Source organism: Watersipora subatra, chromosome 6 (assembly GCF_963576615.1).
Source record: "Watersipora subatra chromosome 6, tzWatSuba1.1, whole genome shotgun sequence".
Lineage (NCBI taxonomy): Eukaryota > Metazoa > Bryozoa > Gymnolaemata > Cheilostomatida > Watersiporidae > Watersipora > Watersipora subatra.
In genome coordinates this window covers 5,010,770-5,025,380 of record NC_088713.1, presented here as the reverse complement: position 1 = coordinate 5,025,380, position 14,611 = coordinate 5,010,770, and the positions used below count along the sequence as shown (strand labels likewise).

Genomic DNA, 14,611 nt, shown 5'->3' with positions numbered 1-14,611 from the left:
TGTCGGTTGTAATGATGCAAAGAAAATTATAACCTTGAAATTAATGCTTTCTGAGTAAACGCTTCATAATCTGATACATCTGAAAACTTTGGATATAAATTGGGTACAATTAAAGAATTTCGGATTTTATTAATTTTTCATGTTGATTTCCCTTTGCGTATGTGTACGTGTACTCATAACACAGTGTCGACTTATATCTAAAGCTACAAGCATTTGCTGGTGAACGTGTACAAAGGAATACTTTGCAGTATACAAGCTGAATGTTAAGTATTGCACTAAATGGTTAACATTGGTATCTCTAATAAACGGGTAAAACTATTTTATGTTCACTTCATACATAACTTTGAGTTTTTAGCACTACTTCGACGATGAACTATGGATGGTGTTTTATATTTGTATATGTACACTCACCGAAGTAAGTTCATATATATTTTTCCAATTGTTATAAGCATATTAATTTAACGCAACTCACTGCAGCAGAAGTTTTTATACAACCCAACTACTATAGCTGATATAGCTGACATAGTTTGCAGCTTACATATAGTAGTAAATCACTAGAAAGTTCTCGAACAGTATTTATAGCAAGTCACATATCAACTTAGCATAGTGTGTATAACTAACTAATGGTGATGCAACAGATAGTTTTGATAATATTTATTCTGCCACAATGTAGGTTTAGCGTTTAGCTGACAACTTATGTATTATCAAAAATCTTTCACACTCAAATCGATAATTTTTAACGAAAAATTGTAAACAACTGTATCAGAAGCATTCTGACAGTCTAGTCAGGAAAGCCCAAAGAATCTAAGCTGCCCTAACCAGTTGTCAATGTATTGAATCCCATTATTTCTATAATAGCTGCCACATTTAACCAATTAACTTGACAGCTGTTGATACCTATCTGAATAAAATCTTAATTGTATGTCAAGTATTTATCTTGGAATATTTCTTGTTTTAGACAGAAAAAGTGCAAATATTGACTTCAAACAAACGAATTACCGATAGCAGTACTTATCGTGTAACAGAGACAAAAAGAAAGAATAAATATTAAAAGATTCAACATTTGGAATGTACAACGAGTCAGAATAAGTAACTGCAAAAACATTAATCCAATTTAATATGTTTATTATAACCTTACAACTGTTACAAAGAATGTTTTAATAATGTAAAATATAAAATATAGCCTAATGCAAATAATGATGCATCAGTATTTAACTTTAGACTAGTTATTGTTCTTCTTACGTAGTTGTTGGTGAAAGGTTTGATTTGTCTAGTTAAACTTTCTACCATGTGGCTTGTGTTTTTTACTTTATTTGAAATTGAAATTACTTTGTAAAATATAAAAACGGTCCTTGATATTGGTTATAAAGTTTTTTTTTATAGATAACCGGTTTGTTTACTAACAAATTTGCTTTGAAACAACTATACTAATAATTACTGATTGTTCACCTCTACTTGTGACATTAACTCAACTCTGTGACCACCCGTGACATTGCGCAGCAGGTACTAGTCTGATGATCATTATTACAAGAGATTCCTGCTCTACTACGCTTCATTTAGACCTTCTAACTGAGATTTCCATGTCGGAGAGACAATTAGAGAAACAGTCGGACAGACAGAAAGTTGAACCAATATATAAACCCCTAACAGGATAGGCGACGGCTATCATATAGGCGAGACTTAATGATCGAGCTCTGTTAGGATTGTGCTAGCCTGGATTTTGGGGCTAACACAGTTCTTACGAGGTGGTTGCATTGCCTTGTTAGGTTTTAGGGTCTCGATTTTTATCGCCTATATGTGTCGATTGCGAATAATACCTTATTTCCGGTTAGTAGTAGAAAACAACAAAACCTGTAACCAGCAAACACGCAATTTTCACTTTTCCCTTCAATTTTAGCAATATGCTAGGATTCATGAAAAATAAAACATTTCAAATTACCTATTTTTGGCAATTTTAAGATTGGTAGAGGTCGTAGTATAGGCCTAAATTTAAATATAATCTACCCAAAATTACTCAAACAGTGTCCTTTTTTCCTAGTTTTTGATTAATATTTTGCTACCCCTAATATACAATGACCAAGTCTTTCATCATTTTCACATTGTTTTACCTGGCTAATAAGATGGGACAGCAGGCAAAGCTGTGCAGTGTATTTTTCATACTAAGATTCTAAATCCGAATTGGGCTATTTCATGATGGCGACTATTAATATCACGAATGCTTGCGTATGGCAACTGACTGATCATAATGGTGACAATATTGGGCAACTGCATGTATATTTATTAGACAACAAAATGAAACCAGCAGATCAGTAAAATAACCAATATTGTTCATAAAATTTGTAAACTTACAAGTGGCTTTATTCAGCATATTTCATTGTTCTGGTGCCATGCTCGGGTTCATCCCAACAGAGCCCCATCACTAACCCCGCCCACACGATGCCCGTCGCCTATCCTGTGGAGCATTTATATCATCAGTTGAACAGATGGTCAAAAAGGTCGTTGGGCAGATGACCGAACAGGTTATCTGACAAAAGTCAGATAGACATTTAGACAGATGTGCAGATAAATAGTCAAACAAACGGTCAGACAAACTGACACTGAGCTTATAATGAAAACCGTAGGCTGTCAGTTCTGTTGGGAGTGAGAGATCATCATCTGTAATAAATATCTGTACAAATACTTTGCTCTGCATGAGGCTGTTGGTAGTGTGCCTGATTGCTAAACTGGATGTCTGAGTTCAACTCCAGTGCAATGCATTTTTTTAACATCGATCAAAGCGTGACTCTGGACAAGCAGTTCTAATTATAGAAAGTATTATGTGAACAGTATCTTGTAGTTAGAAATTGTGTTCCCTCAAAATTTTTTCAAATGATCATTAATGCTCGACTATAATAAATAAAAGAGACAGATCATGTAGAAAAAACAATGTGTAGCATTTTCTGTGTATGGATTGTTAAATTCTCATCAATTGTGGAACATGGTTTACCCTTAGACAAATTTAGGATGTTCACTCTTTGATGTAACATCAGAGCTATTGCTTGTTGGCTATTGGCTTGTTTAGGAATTATCAGGACAAATTAATTTCTTTGGATAAAAAAGTAAACTATTAGCTTTGCATTATGAAGGCAGTTTTAGAACATATTTGAATACTGCTTATTTTTAATACCTACGTCAATGAACTGAAGAATTATAATTTTTATCATAATTGTAAAAAAAGGTCCATCGTTTACAGCTGTTTTAACATGTGACTAAACAAAAAATATGTTTGTAAGCAGTGCCGATAAATATATCAAAGCCAAGCAGAAAAAACTAAGGAGAGGTCAAACTAATCAGTCAATAGAGTAGAATAAGACAAAATAAATACGGAAGTGTGATTGTATTTATGGTAACAAATAGAGTTTAGGGCTAAACATTAATTCAACAGGCCAAATTTTAAAAACACAAACATAATTGTTGTACAAATGGACACGCCTGTTGGGCATTCAAATAACTTTGTGTCAGGTTCATTCAAGAGTTTATATTTACCAGAAAGAAAAGAAATGAGACAGTTCCACTTTCTTTAATGTAGTCCAGTGAAACATTTGAAGTTATGTATAATCAGAGGTCACCTTATATGAAGGCTATAGCAGGCTCTTCATGATGGCAATGCTGCTACTTCGGTATCCGCCTCCAAAATGTGACCTAAAACCAATAGGTCAAAACCAGTAGGATCTTTAGTTGGGTCTCGTTTAAAATGTAGCTAAAGTAAACCTCACAATGGCAATCTAAACTTTGTTGAAACCAATGAAGTTTGACAATATAGCTAATTTAAAGCTACCAACAGTTTTCCAAGTCTCTGTTCATAATCGTTAATGGTTGCCAGTAGCGGCCAATGATAGGTCATCAGGTGTTAATAGTGATAAACAGGTGTCAACAGCTGTCAATAGATGCCAAGTCCTGTCAATAATTTTCTATGATCAAGAGCGCAGCAAAGAGACAGTGAATACATCGCTATGCACTTACATGAAAACATTTCTCGTATAAAAAATTGATTTTTTTGTGCAGTCCAAAAATCGACATTTTGCGAAATTATAGACAAGTCGGTGGTGGTGTTTCTATTCAGCTAATACTAACAGAATATAAATATGCAATGCACTGACAAGAGTTCATCATTAAAGAATAATGCAACTTTTAGAAGGTTTTCAGTACTAAAATAGAGAAATTATGTAGTTATATGAATGACTTATTAATTGTGGTGGCCTTTGACCAGGTGATTAAAAAAGAAAAATGGCGACTGTTAGGGTAAACACAAATTTTAGTAATTGTTTCTGAAACATGTTTCAAAAAAGGAACGCCAAATCATGTACAAGCTTAGACTTTTTAATTGTCAATTCAACTAAAATGAGTTTAATAAGGATAAAGCAATTTATGAAGTTGTTTTACAATTTATAAAACTCAAAGCAAAATTACAGAGTTTGGTAGAACAGAATCGCCACAGGCAGTTCTTGGAAGCTGATTGGTTAACTTGGGAATAAAAACAGAACAGAGTTATAATTTTTGCATCGAACAATTATTATATAGTTTTGTGTTTAGTGAACAGACATTCAAAACTCTACATTTGTATACTTTATATTGGATTTGTCGATAAGTGTTTTATGGTTAGCAACTACTAAATTTGCTATACTAATTTACTTTGCTCTGTTTTGTGCTTTTGTTTGAAAAAACTAAATGTCATTAAATCCTGCCATAGATGTAGACAACTGTTATTAACATTTATTTCTTCATGTAAATCACCAGTATTTAAATCTATGTTTGAGTTGCCGGGAAGTTGATGATCTTTTCTATTCTGGTTCTGACTAAAATTATTGATGACTGCCCAATAAAATACTGTTATGCTTGTTTTTTTATTTATCGAGTTGCCTACCGATAGCCTAGCATGAATGATAAATGGCTTCAAACTTGGCAATGATGATAATGATTATCAGTGTTCAAAATAGCAAACACCCAGTGACGCCACTTCAATCATGAAGTCGCTACTTCCTGCCTAACAGAAAAATAATAAAGTTCACACTGAGCAAAACTTACCACTTCTATTAGCATTTAAAATGGTGTTTTAAGATGCAACCTCATCGGAAGTAGACTGATTACTTTGTTACTGTATTCGTTCCAATATTAACATTCCCCTCAAGTATGCTAATCTTCCAACTTGGCCCAAACCTAAGGAGTTCAATAAATATTCAAAAAAATTCAGTGGAGTTCTGTTCCAGCGAATAAAAACGGTGTAGATACACAATCTATAAACAAAGGTTTATTTTTAAAAACGATTAAATTTGACTAAATATTTTAAACCGTAAACTAGATGTAGTATTTTAAATTAACTAATTGATCATTGTTTGAAACACAGTAATAGACGATAGCGCTCACTCTCAACAATCTTATAACTAGATCTGCCATGACCTTGACTCACCAGTGATTTAGGTAGTGAAAGAGTTGATAGAGCTGGTTCCGTTTATCAAAGCCAGCCTCCTTAGGTATCAACGAGTGATAGCCTTTCGCAAACAAGTTACCTTGGCTGTAGGGACCAAACATGGAAGCTATGCCCAAGTCATATTCATGGTGACCATAAAAGCTGGCTGGGTCAAAGATGACTGCAACAAAAAAGAGTTACTGAGTTGTTAAAAGAGTTGTTGATTACTGCAACAAATGTTAGCTTTTCATCTACATATATATATTTTTAAAGTATGTGGGATCTTTCAGTCTCTCATTCCGTTTATAGCTATAGCGCACGCTGATTGTTTTACCAATGCGACCATGCGTTACAATTTACCTTTAAAGAAACAGTTTTCGTAAATTGCGATTACTATACTTAGAGTCAAGGCCAGTTTTTCTCACGCGGACAATTATATCGCCTCCGTATTTTTGTATTCAAAGTTTTGTAGGATAGCTTCTGGTGAAACAGTTACCTTTTTTTATACACACACACTTCTATGCAAAAATTGTTATTGTTAATAGCCTACTACTAGAAATAATTAATAACTGCCTCAGGCTAAAAGCAGTTCCTTGTATAATAACCTCCACGATATTATATGATGTTATATGTACAATAACATCCTTGATGCTCTAAAGTGATACATGTACAATAACCTCAATGATGCTCTAAACTGATACATGTGCAATAACCTCCACGATGTTATACAGTGATACATGTGCAATAACCTCCATGACGTTATACAGTGATACATGTACAATAACTTATATGATGCTTTACAGTGATACTTGTACAATTACCTAAATGCTAATGTATAAAGATACATTCACATTTACCTCAATGATAGCACACATGATACATGTACAATAACTTACACCATGATATACAGAGATTTGTGTATAACAACCTCCAATATACTATATAATGTTATACGTACAATAACCTCAATGATGCTATACAGATATACATGTACAATAAACTCATGATGCTATACAGAGATACGTGTAAAGTAAACTCATGATGTCATACAGATATACATGTACGATAAACTCATAATGCTATACAGAGATACATGTAAAATAAACTCATGATGTCATACAGATATACATGTACAATAAACTCATAATGCTAAATAGAGATCCATGTACACTAACCTCCATGATACTCTATAAAAATATGTCTACAATAACCTTTGTGGTACTTGTTCCTGTAAGTGTCTGTCTCCATAAAGCTTATTGGACGTGAATTGAGTCACATGGAAAATGAATAAATTGTCATAGCAAGCGTTGTACCTGGGCCAGTCGGAACTTGTCCAGTGTTCCCCGACCACAGGTCTCCATGAAGAAGAGAGGGCCGTACATTCACACCCGTGAATAACTGTGAAACTTTCAGTTTGAGCCTATTCCAGAGAGAAATAGCTTCTCCGCCCTAAATGAGTAGGAGTAGTTTGTGCTAGATCAAAGAAACTAGAGACAATAAATCCACAAGCCGGAAAGAAAATATCTGATCTAATATCTATAAAAGCCTTAAAGATTCCAAACTATGGAATTTTCGTGATGACCGCAATTAACTGTTCGTTTTTGAGCTTTTAAGAGCTTGTAATAACATTTCCAAATATTTTGTACCTACAACACAGCAGAGTAAGACATGGTGAACTTTTGGATACCAAATAACTGTAATGTGAATGTTGCTGCAAGTAAACCTTTAAAATTTTTTTATCACTGCATCATTCAAGTGGTAGATAAAATAAAAAACAATTCAAATCAAAAATTGCTGAAAATTGAAACTCAAAGACACACTATGACAATGGTACTTAGTCATTGTGTTTAGCTATACAATCAGCCACTTTGTTGTCAATCAAATTATTTTAACTAAATTGTATTCAAAAGTAATAAGGTTGCCAACCGATCAATATTTAGGATTTTCTTCTTGTAAATGCTGAAATTACGTACTTACAAAAAGTTTATCTGAGGCTATAAAATTAGCTATCTCTTTTAATCGCTCTTTTACTTATAAGAAACATTCCATAAAAATGAGAAAATCTGTATTTAGCAATATATAAATGCAAAATGTAGACCACTACAAAGGTAATAATAGATATAGAATTAATTCAAAAACTAATGTTTTCTAAAAATGAAAAAAAATTATTCTTGTAACAACTCCTTGAATGCTAAATAATGCTCACATATTTAAGCTGGAAACTTCTGAAAGCTTCTGTTTTTTGCAAGTGACTTCTCGATACCGCTTAAATGGAAAATTGGGAAATCACTTCTTTCCAGTCAGTTGCTCCACTGGGTAAACTTTCCTATCCAGTGAAGTCACTGGGTAAGCTTTTACTGGGTGGGTAAAAGTCTTACTGATGAGATAAGTCAATAGGTAAGACTTATTTCCTACCCAGTGAAATCCTATCTGACGAAAAGGAATAAATTATTCTACTCACATAATTTAAATTTTGTAATTTACGCAGTTAAACTCACTTGAGAAGAAGTTATAGAAAGTTGGAACTCTATCTTTTCACAGAAGAACTCTAACCAATTATCTGACCATTTGTTAGCCTGAGAGATGTAGCCGCAGCAGGTCGGGACATGGAAGCCAAACTTACTGACAGCAGAGGCAGATCCTGCATCCAAAAGTAACAGATTGTGCAGGTGTAACCTACAGCAAACACAATTTATTTTAGACAGGGTAATATGGCAGAACAAAATGGCCTTGCTGGACAGAATTATAAAAAATAAACAAAATTTACTATTAATAATAAAAGTGAATTATAATCAAACAACAAAATTGGTAATAATAAAATTAACAATAATAACATAACAAATACGGTCAAAACAATAAAGCCATAGTTGCACATTAAAGATGAAAAACTACTATTCCTATAATGTGAAACCCTTATAACAGAAGCGTTCCTGGAATAGATTATTTACATTGTAGGATCACCTACTGTATTGTCAAATGTTCTTTCTTGTGCAAATACAAGTCCTTGCAAAAATGTTAATTGCTTCCTCTCTGACGTCAAACTTTACCTAGCAATCTACATATACCCCAACTCTAGTATAGAACTTTGTCAAACGCATACCGTGCGAGACCTTCTCCCAATGCCCGAGCATTTAGAGAGGAGCCCAAGGCTAGATTTGTCATAATAAGAGCGCTTCCACCACCTGGCAGCTCTTCTAAAATCTACAGCAAGAATAGTAGAATTGACAGATACAGAGTAGAAGCAAAAGGGGAAGGAGTAGGAACATAAGCAGAAACAATCGGCAAACAAAATACCACATGTTCTTTAAAAAGTCCTTTTGCATATTTGAAAACCGAGAAGTTTTTTGCAAAAATTTAAAAAGAAAAATGAGAACATTACGTCACGGAGTATTTGCTGATGCAAACCTGGATGGGTTTGTGATAGTTTGAACACTGTTATCAACAATGATTGCAACAATATTGTGGCCGAGAAGTGGCGTTATTGAGTAAACCAGCCTATACTTGCTTGTAGGACCAGCTCTGTGTGACAGTTTCTATTTCAAGCAACCCTAATCTTTATCCATTTAAACAGATTTACCTTATGCATTTAAAGTTTTTTTGGTGTATGAGCTTTTTTGCACACAACCCTCACAGCAGAACTAAAGTGATTACAAGCACTGATCTGAACATTAAGATGATCTAGATATGCATGTATGTAGAGGATATCAAATATTATCCTAGTCTGATAATTATTACTAGCACACAAAAACAATGAAGGATTCTTATATATTTACAAAATTCTAAAATGGGAATTTTGAATAATAAATATTGTACTAAGCAGTAGTGCAGTAAATTTCCGCTCTGATGCCTAATGTCTCTGAAAGCATTTAATTTTGCAAAAGTAAACGGACTGATCTTTTCAATTTATAGTTTACTCTGGAATATAAATTGTGTGGATCATGTTTGCCTACCAAAAACCATTGATATGTTGCTAGTTGATGAGTAATAAGGTGTTAACCATAATTTTTTTAGTATTCAAGAAGTGAACACTAGAAGTCCTAAAATTTACAACGGCCCTTGAGAAAGAAATAGGAACAATCTCTTAAAATTGGAGTCCTAAACTATATGATCAATTAACTATAAATTGGCATATTCAATTATTCATCGATAAACATTTATGTTGTATTTTTTGTTAGGTTCAAAATTTCTTTGACCTCTACTTGACTAATTTGTCACCATGGACATGCATTTAAATTTTGGTTGCTTTTATTGTTTACTGATTATCAAATTGCTGATGCGTTTATTGTACCCAAATTGTTGTGAATATGTAATTGCATCAGTGACATATATTGTACACTTCTAAAAACAAATTATTGCTCTAAAACTCAAAATGATAAAACTTTACAATGAAATAAGAATTATTATGGAATTAAAGGATTATAGTCAACTCAAAACCGGTTTTTATTAGAATTCATCAAAAAAATTATCAAAAAAATGCATTTTCCGAGCTAAAACTTGCATATTTGGATGTAAATCACCATCAAATCCATATTCTTCTGATAACCTTTGTAGTTTCCTTCACTCGTTAAACATGTGCCAGTCAACAAATCAGATACCTTGACAGGACGAGGACAGGTAATAGTATCTGTATCAGCTAATGCTTTCAGACTAGCCTCCTCTCCACGAAACATTAGCAGGGCCTAGAAAACACCAACATCTATAATACAAATCTAATAAAAGCAATTCTACCTTTGAAGCTAGCTTTCAAACAAAAAACATAGTTTTGGTTGTTATCAAAAGAGCCAAAGATTCCTGCTACAGCATATATTATGAATATAAAAAAGCACTGATCATAAAATACGTCAAAAGGCGCGGTCTGAACTAATTCTGCCAGATATTATTACAGTTGTATTACCGATGGAAATGCATTAAAATATCTTCTACCAATGAAAACTTCATAAAAATGACAGACTTTCATACTTTTCCAACCACTTTTAATGTTTACATATGTAGGCAATATTTTTGGAAACTGTTCTATCCAATTCAAAAAACCATGGACCTAAATTATTTTCATCGCGCCATTTACCTTAAGTTTTAAACAATAATTAAACAGTTTTAACCTTTATGCTTAAACAGGAAAATATTTCACAAGAAAATAAAATATGATTTTTCAAAACATGATTTATTATCAGAAATGCAGAAAAACATATTTATTTTTTTCATTGACCATATGCGCAGTTTGCAGATAATTTCTAGTGATATTCTAGAGCAGCGATGCACTGAAGACATTTTACTAAATCAATTGCTATGGTAAAAGGATTACATTTAAACGATAATTGTGGAACGATAAATAGTAGATTGAATAAATCCTAAAACATCAGAGAGTAATCAGAGAGCACTAGATGGTTGCTGATCAACTTGGGATTAAATTCTTGTTTGAAGAATGGAAAACTCTCACTATAACTCACATCAGATTTTTCGTTTAGCTTGACAAACACCTCCTGGCCTTCCTTAGTGCGATAAGACACACCAACACTGATGTCACCAGATCCACCACCTATCTTTGTGATCGAATCAGTGTGCAGAGCATCTTTGATCAGATCGTCGAATGCATCAGATCGAGGCATATCTTTGCTGATCTTTAGAAATAAAACCCTCAATTGTTATCTCATTAGCGCTTTTACTATCAGCATGAATAATGTTGATATCAACGTGCAATCGATGCTTATAAGTTTGAATGTTAATCTATACCAGTTAGTATCAATCATCACCTTGAGATGTTCGTACTAACTATCATTTTTGCATATATATCTTGCCATCATAGCTTAGCTACAGTAAAAGTTACCCTTTTGCAAAAAAACCTGTATAAACCTGACCTCTGTAAACTATGTCTTTTGCATCAATCTGGGTAGTTTAACCTCACCGACCGCTGAAGAGCTTTTGGCAGTACAAAAGTTTGTCAATCCGGTTGTTAACAGTTCACGTTCTAGAAAATAAAAGATTAATCATAACCACAAGTTAGCAGTGTCAGTCACAACCTCTAGGTTTCAGAGAAATTCATCAGATTGGCAGCTGCCAGTGTTAATTATAGCCTCAACCTGTCAGTCTACAATGTAATCTTTAAATGTGCGCTGACTTACATCTTAACATGCCAGTCTGAGAAAGGGAAGCATGACATCATCATCCTGGATAATCACAGCAACTTTCTAGAAGTCAACTAAGTTGACACAAAAAATGTCGAATTCAGGATGAACAAGTAGACAGGAGACATGACACGATGTGATCTACATGTAGTTATTGTTTTGCTTCTTCAGGTGTTTAACAATTAATCATGAAAAACCGCTGACACACAGCTAGGCTGGTTGGTAATATCCACTCTTTAGTAGGGCTTGTTGGTAGGTTTGCTTAGTCTGGGCAAATATTTCTTGGGCTAACGACAGATAGAAAAGTTGCCTATTAGTGACTGCCGGGATGCTACCCAATAAAGAAGAGGTACTGTGCACTTACATGGTTATGTTGTTGGGCTTATTGTAAAATTACGAGTTTTAGATTTAATATTCAGTTTGGTGTCCGAGAAGTCTACTATATTTTTGTCGGCTTCAAATTTATTTTTAATTGAATGTGTTGAATATGCGGCACAAGTGTTTTCAATTTTATCTATATTTTTTGGCAGGACTTCAATTAAACCGAGGCCATTCTCACGGTATAACCCAAACTTTCCTCTTTATTGTCTTTTCAAGTCTATTTCAAGTCTTTATTGTTGATCGTATGTGAGATGATGAGTCCCACCAGTTTGCCTACTGCTGCTCCATTGAAATTGTTCTAAATTAAATTTCAAATGTGATGATCATTTAGCAGCGTAGTAGAAGCCAAGAAGACTATGAAGAAGGAAACATTTTTATGGTACAACTCACTATTCAGCAATGATGGCACAACAAACATAGAAGAAGTCTTCATAAAACTACCAGATGGAAAAATCTACAACCAAGTAAACATTTAGAAAGCTATTCAACAGCTACAGCTGCACCAAGAATATTAAGCAGATCATTTCACAACACAAATCCCCTAATATCAGTAAACAGGGAATCGGCAACTGCAGAAGAGATAGAAAAAATTCCCTGTTGATGATAAATGCCTAACCAAGGAAGTTATATGCCAGCCAAAGTCTTTATAGAAGGCAAGGCAGACCAATCTTATGTTGGCCTCACAGCTAATAGCTTCAAAACGAGATACAACTGCCAAATGTCCAAAATTTGACACCCTGACAAAATATCAGCAACAGAACTCATTAGTTACACTTGGTTAAAGCATTACAATTACAGCATTGCATTTATAGTTACAGCATTTCTTTAAATGACGACTAATAAAGAAAACACTGTCATGTAGCCTTAATTCCAGACAAGGCAACATTTGCTTGTGGGAAAAAATGTATACCATCTAAACACCCACACATGGCCAGCTTTAAGATAAGAATTGAATTAACCAATACATGCAGGCATAATTGTAAATACATGCACAGCCTACCTGAAGGAATCTATATTAATACGTATGACAAACTGATATTGTAAAAAAGCAGTTGAGTGGATAGCGATTCACTGATATATACTAATTATATTACCAATACATGTATGTACATGATTATATATAGCCACTACCAATATATATGATTATGTTGTGTTTTAACCATTATATTCAAAGAGTGTCAACAAGCATAAAACCATTTAGTAATAAATGGTTTTAAACACACAAATTTTTTTTTCAGTTAATTGAGACAGTTCAGCTCTGAAATTGATTCAATTTCATTGAGTAGCCATCTTAAGAACACTGACACTTTTCACAGTGTATATATTATATACACTGTGAAAAGTGTCTATAATAAGTGTATATAATATATACACTGTAATATATGTTATATCCAGTGTAATGTATACTGCAGACACTGTAGTATATATTATATACAATGTAATATATATTTTATATACACAACTTTTTAAAAATATCTTTATTTGTCATGTGACAGAAAGGGATATTTGAAAAGCTACCATCTTGTTTTAGTTGAAATCTACAGTTGATGAATGCACAAGTACGAAATTGACAGTAGCTAAGTAAGATAAGTACTCTATCTAAATATGTTTTACTTTATACAGCGCCATTCCATGTGGTTTTAGTTTTACTTATAATAATTTGAATTTGATTCACAGATAGTTCAAAATGAACTATCTGCTATTAAGCGTATACTTGCTACTAGTAGCAAATACTACTAATATACTTGCTTTACTCAACAAAAACAACCCTACTGGTAATAATACTGAACACTAAACTAGACCAATTGAAATGACTGAAAGGTTAATAAAAAGAATGAGATGGAGAGCATACTTTTACATAAACCTGATCCAAAATCTGGCTCATATGAAGGTTTTGAATTTAAATCAAACAAGACTACACCATTGGTGAAAGAAAATACATGCTTTGAATTATAAAATAATAAAAGTATACAAATTCACAGTTTCAAACCACTACCAACCCTTGTCAGGAAAAACTGAAGAATGAATTAAATGCAACAGAAAAAGATTAAAAGCAGACAAAACTACCAATTACTACAGTTACACCCGACTTGATATATGTGCCTATCATCCAGCACATTCATATAGAACACTAATGTGTCCTTGGTTGTTTTGCAGTACATTCTCTCAGGCTTATCTGTGAGACTGAAGATGAACGGAATTAAAAACTAACGTTCTCCAGATCACTTACTGTTATACTCTATTGAAAACAGCAACAAAAACAATCCGGATGCCATTCAGACGACAAAACTTCAAAACCAATGTTTTCTTTGTGAAAAAAAGCCAATGTCATTTTGGAACCTTAGAACAGTAGGCCCGCGTAAGTACAGTACGCAACTGTTAATGCACCAACGATGACATAATAGTGCCGACCTCTCCTGCACTATTCCACTCTTATCAAAAGAAGATTGCATCTTATTAATACTGGTAGGCGTGAGTAGGCTACATATCCGTTAAAAATAAAAAATATGTTAGTATTGAAATAACAGTCTTCGAGCATAAACTTGTTCAACTTACCTCGATATCCCCATCAGTCACGCATAATACTGCAAAGCAGGTTTAACGGTTAGTCTGGCTTCGAGAGATGTTCGAGCCAGTTTGTTCACAAAACGCATTTCATTGC

At 33.6% G+C, this 14,611-nt stretch overlaps 1 protein-coding gene across 1 annotated transcript; it reads right to left on the bottom strand.

Moving 5' to 3' along the window:
* Positions 1–3,237: 3,237 nt before the first annotated feature.
* Positions 3,238–14,611, bottom strand: LOC137398605 (ketosamine-3-kinase-like). Its single transcript, XM_068084772.1, has 9 exons — positions 14,506–14,611; positions 11,302–11,411; positions 10,894–11,064; positions 10,042–10,125; positions 8,547–8,647; positions 7,945–8,122; positions 6,760–6,895; positions 5,447–5,627; positions 3,238–3,681 (listed from the first exon to the last, which is right to left on the bottom strand). Exons 3-9 carry the CDS (start codon positions 11,050–11,052, stop codon positions 3,621–3,623), a joined length of 900 nt encoding a protein of 299 aa, XP_067940873.1. The 5' UTR covers positions 11,053–11,064; positions 11,302–11,411; positions 14,506–14,611; the 3' UTR covers positions 3,238–3,620.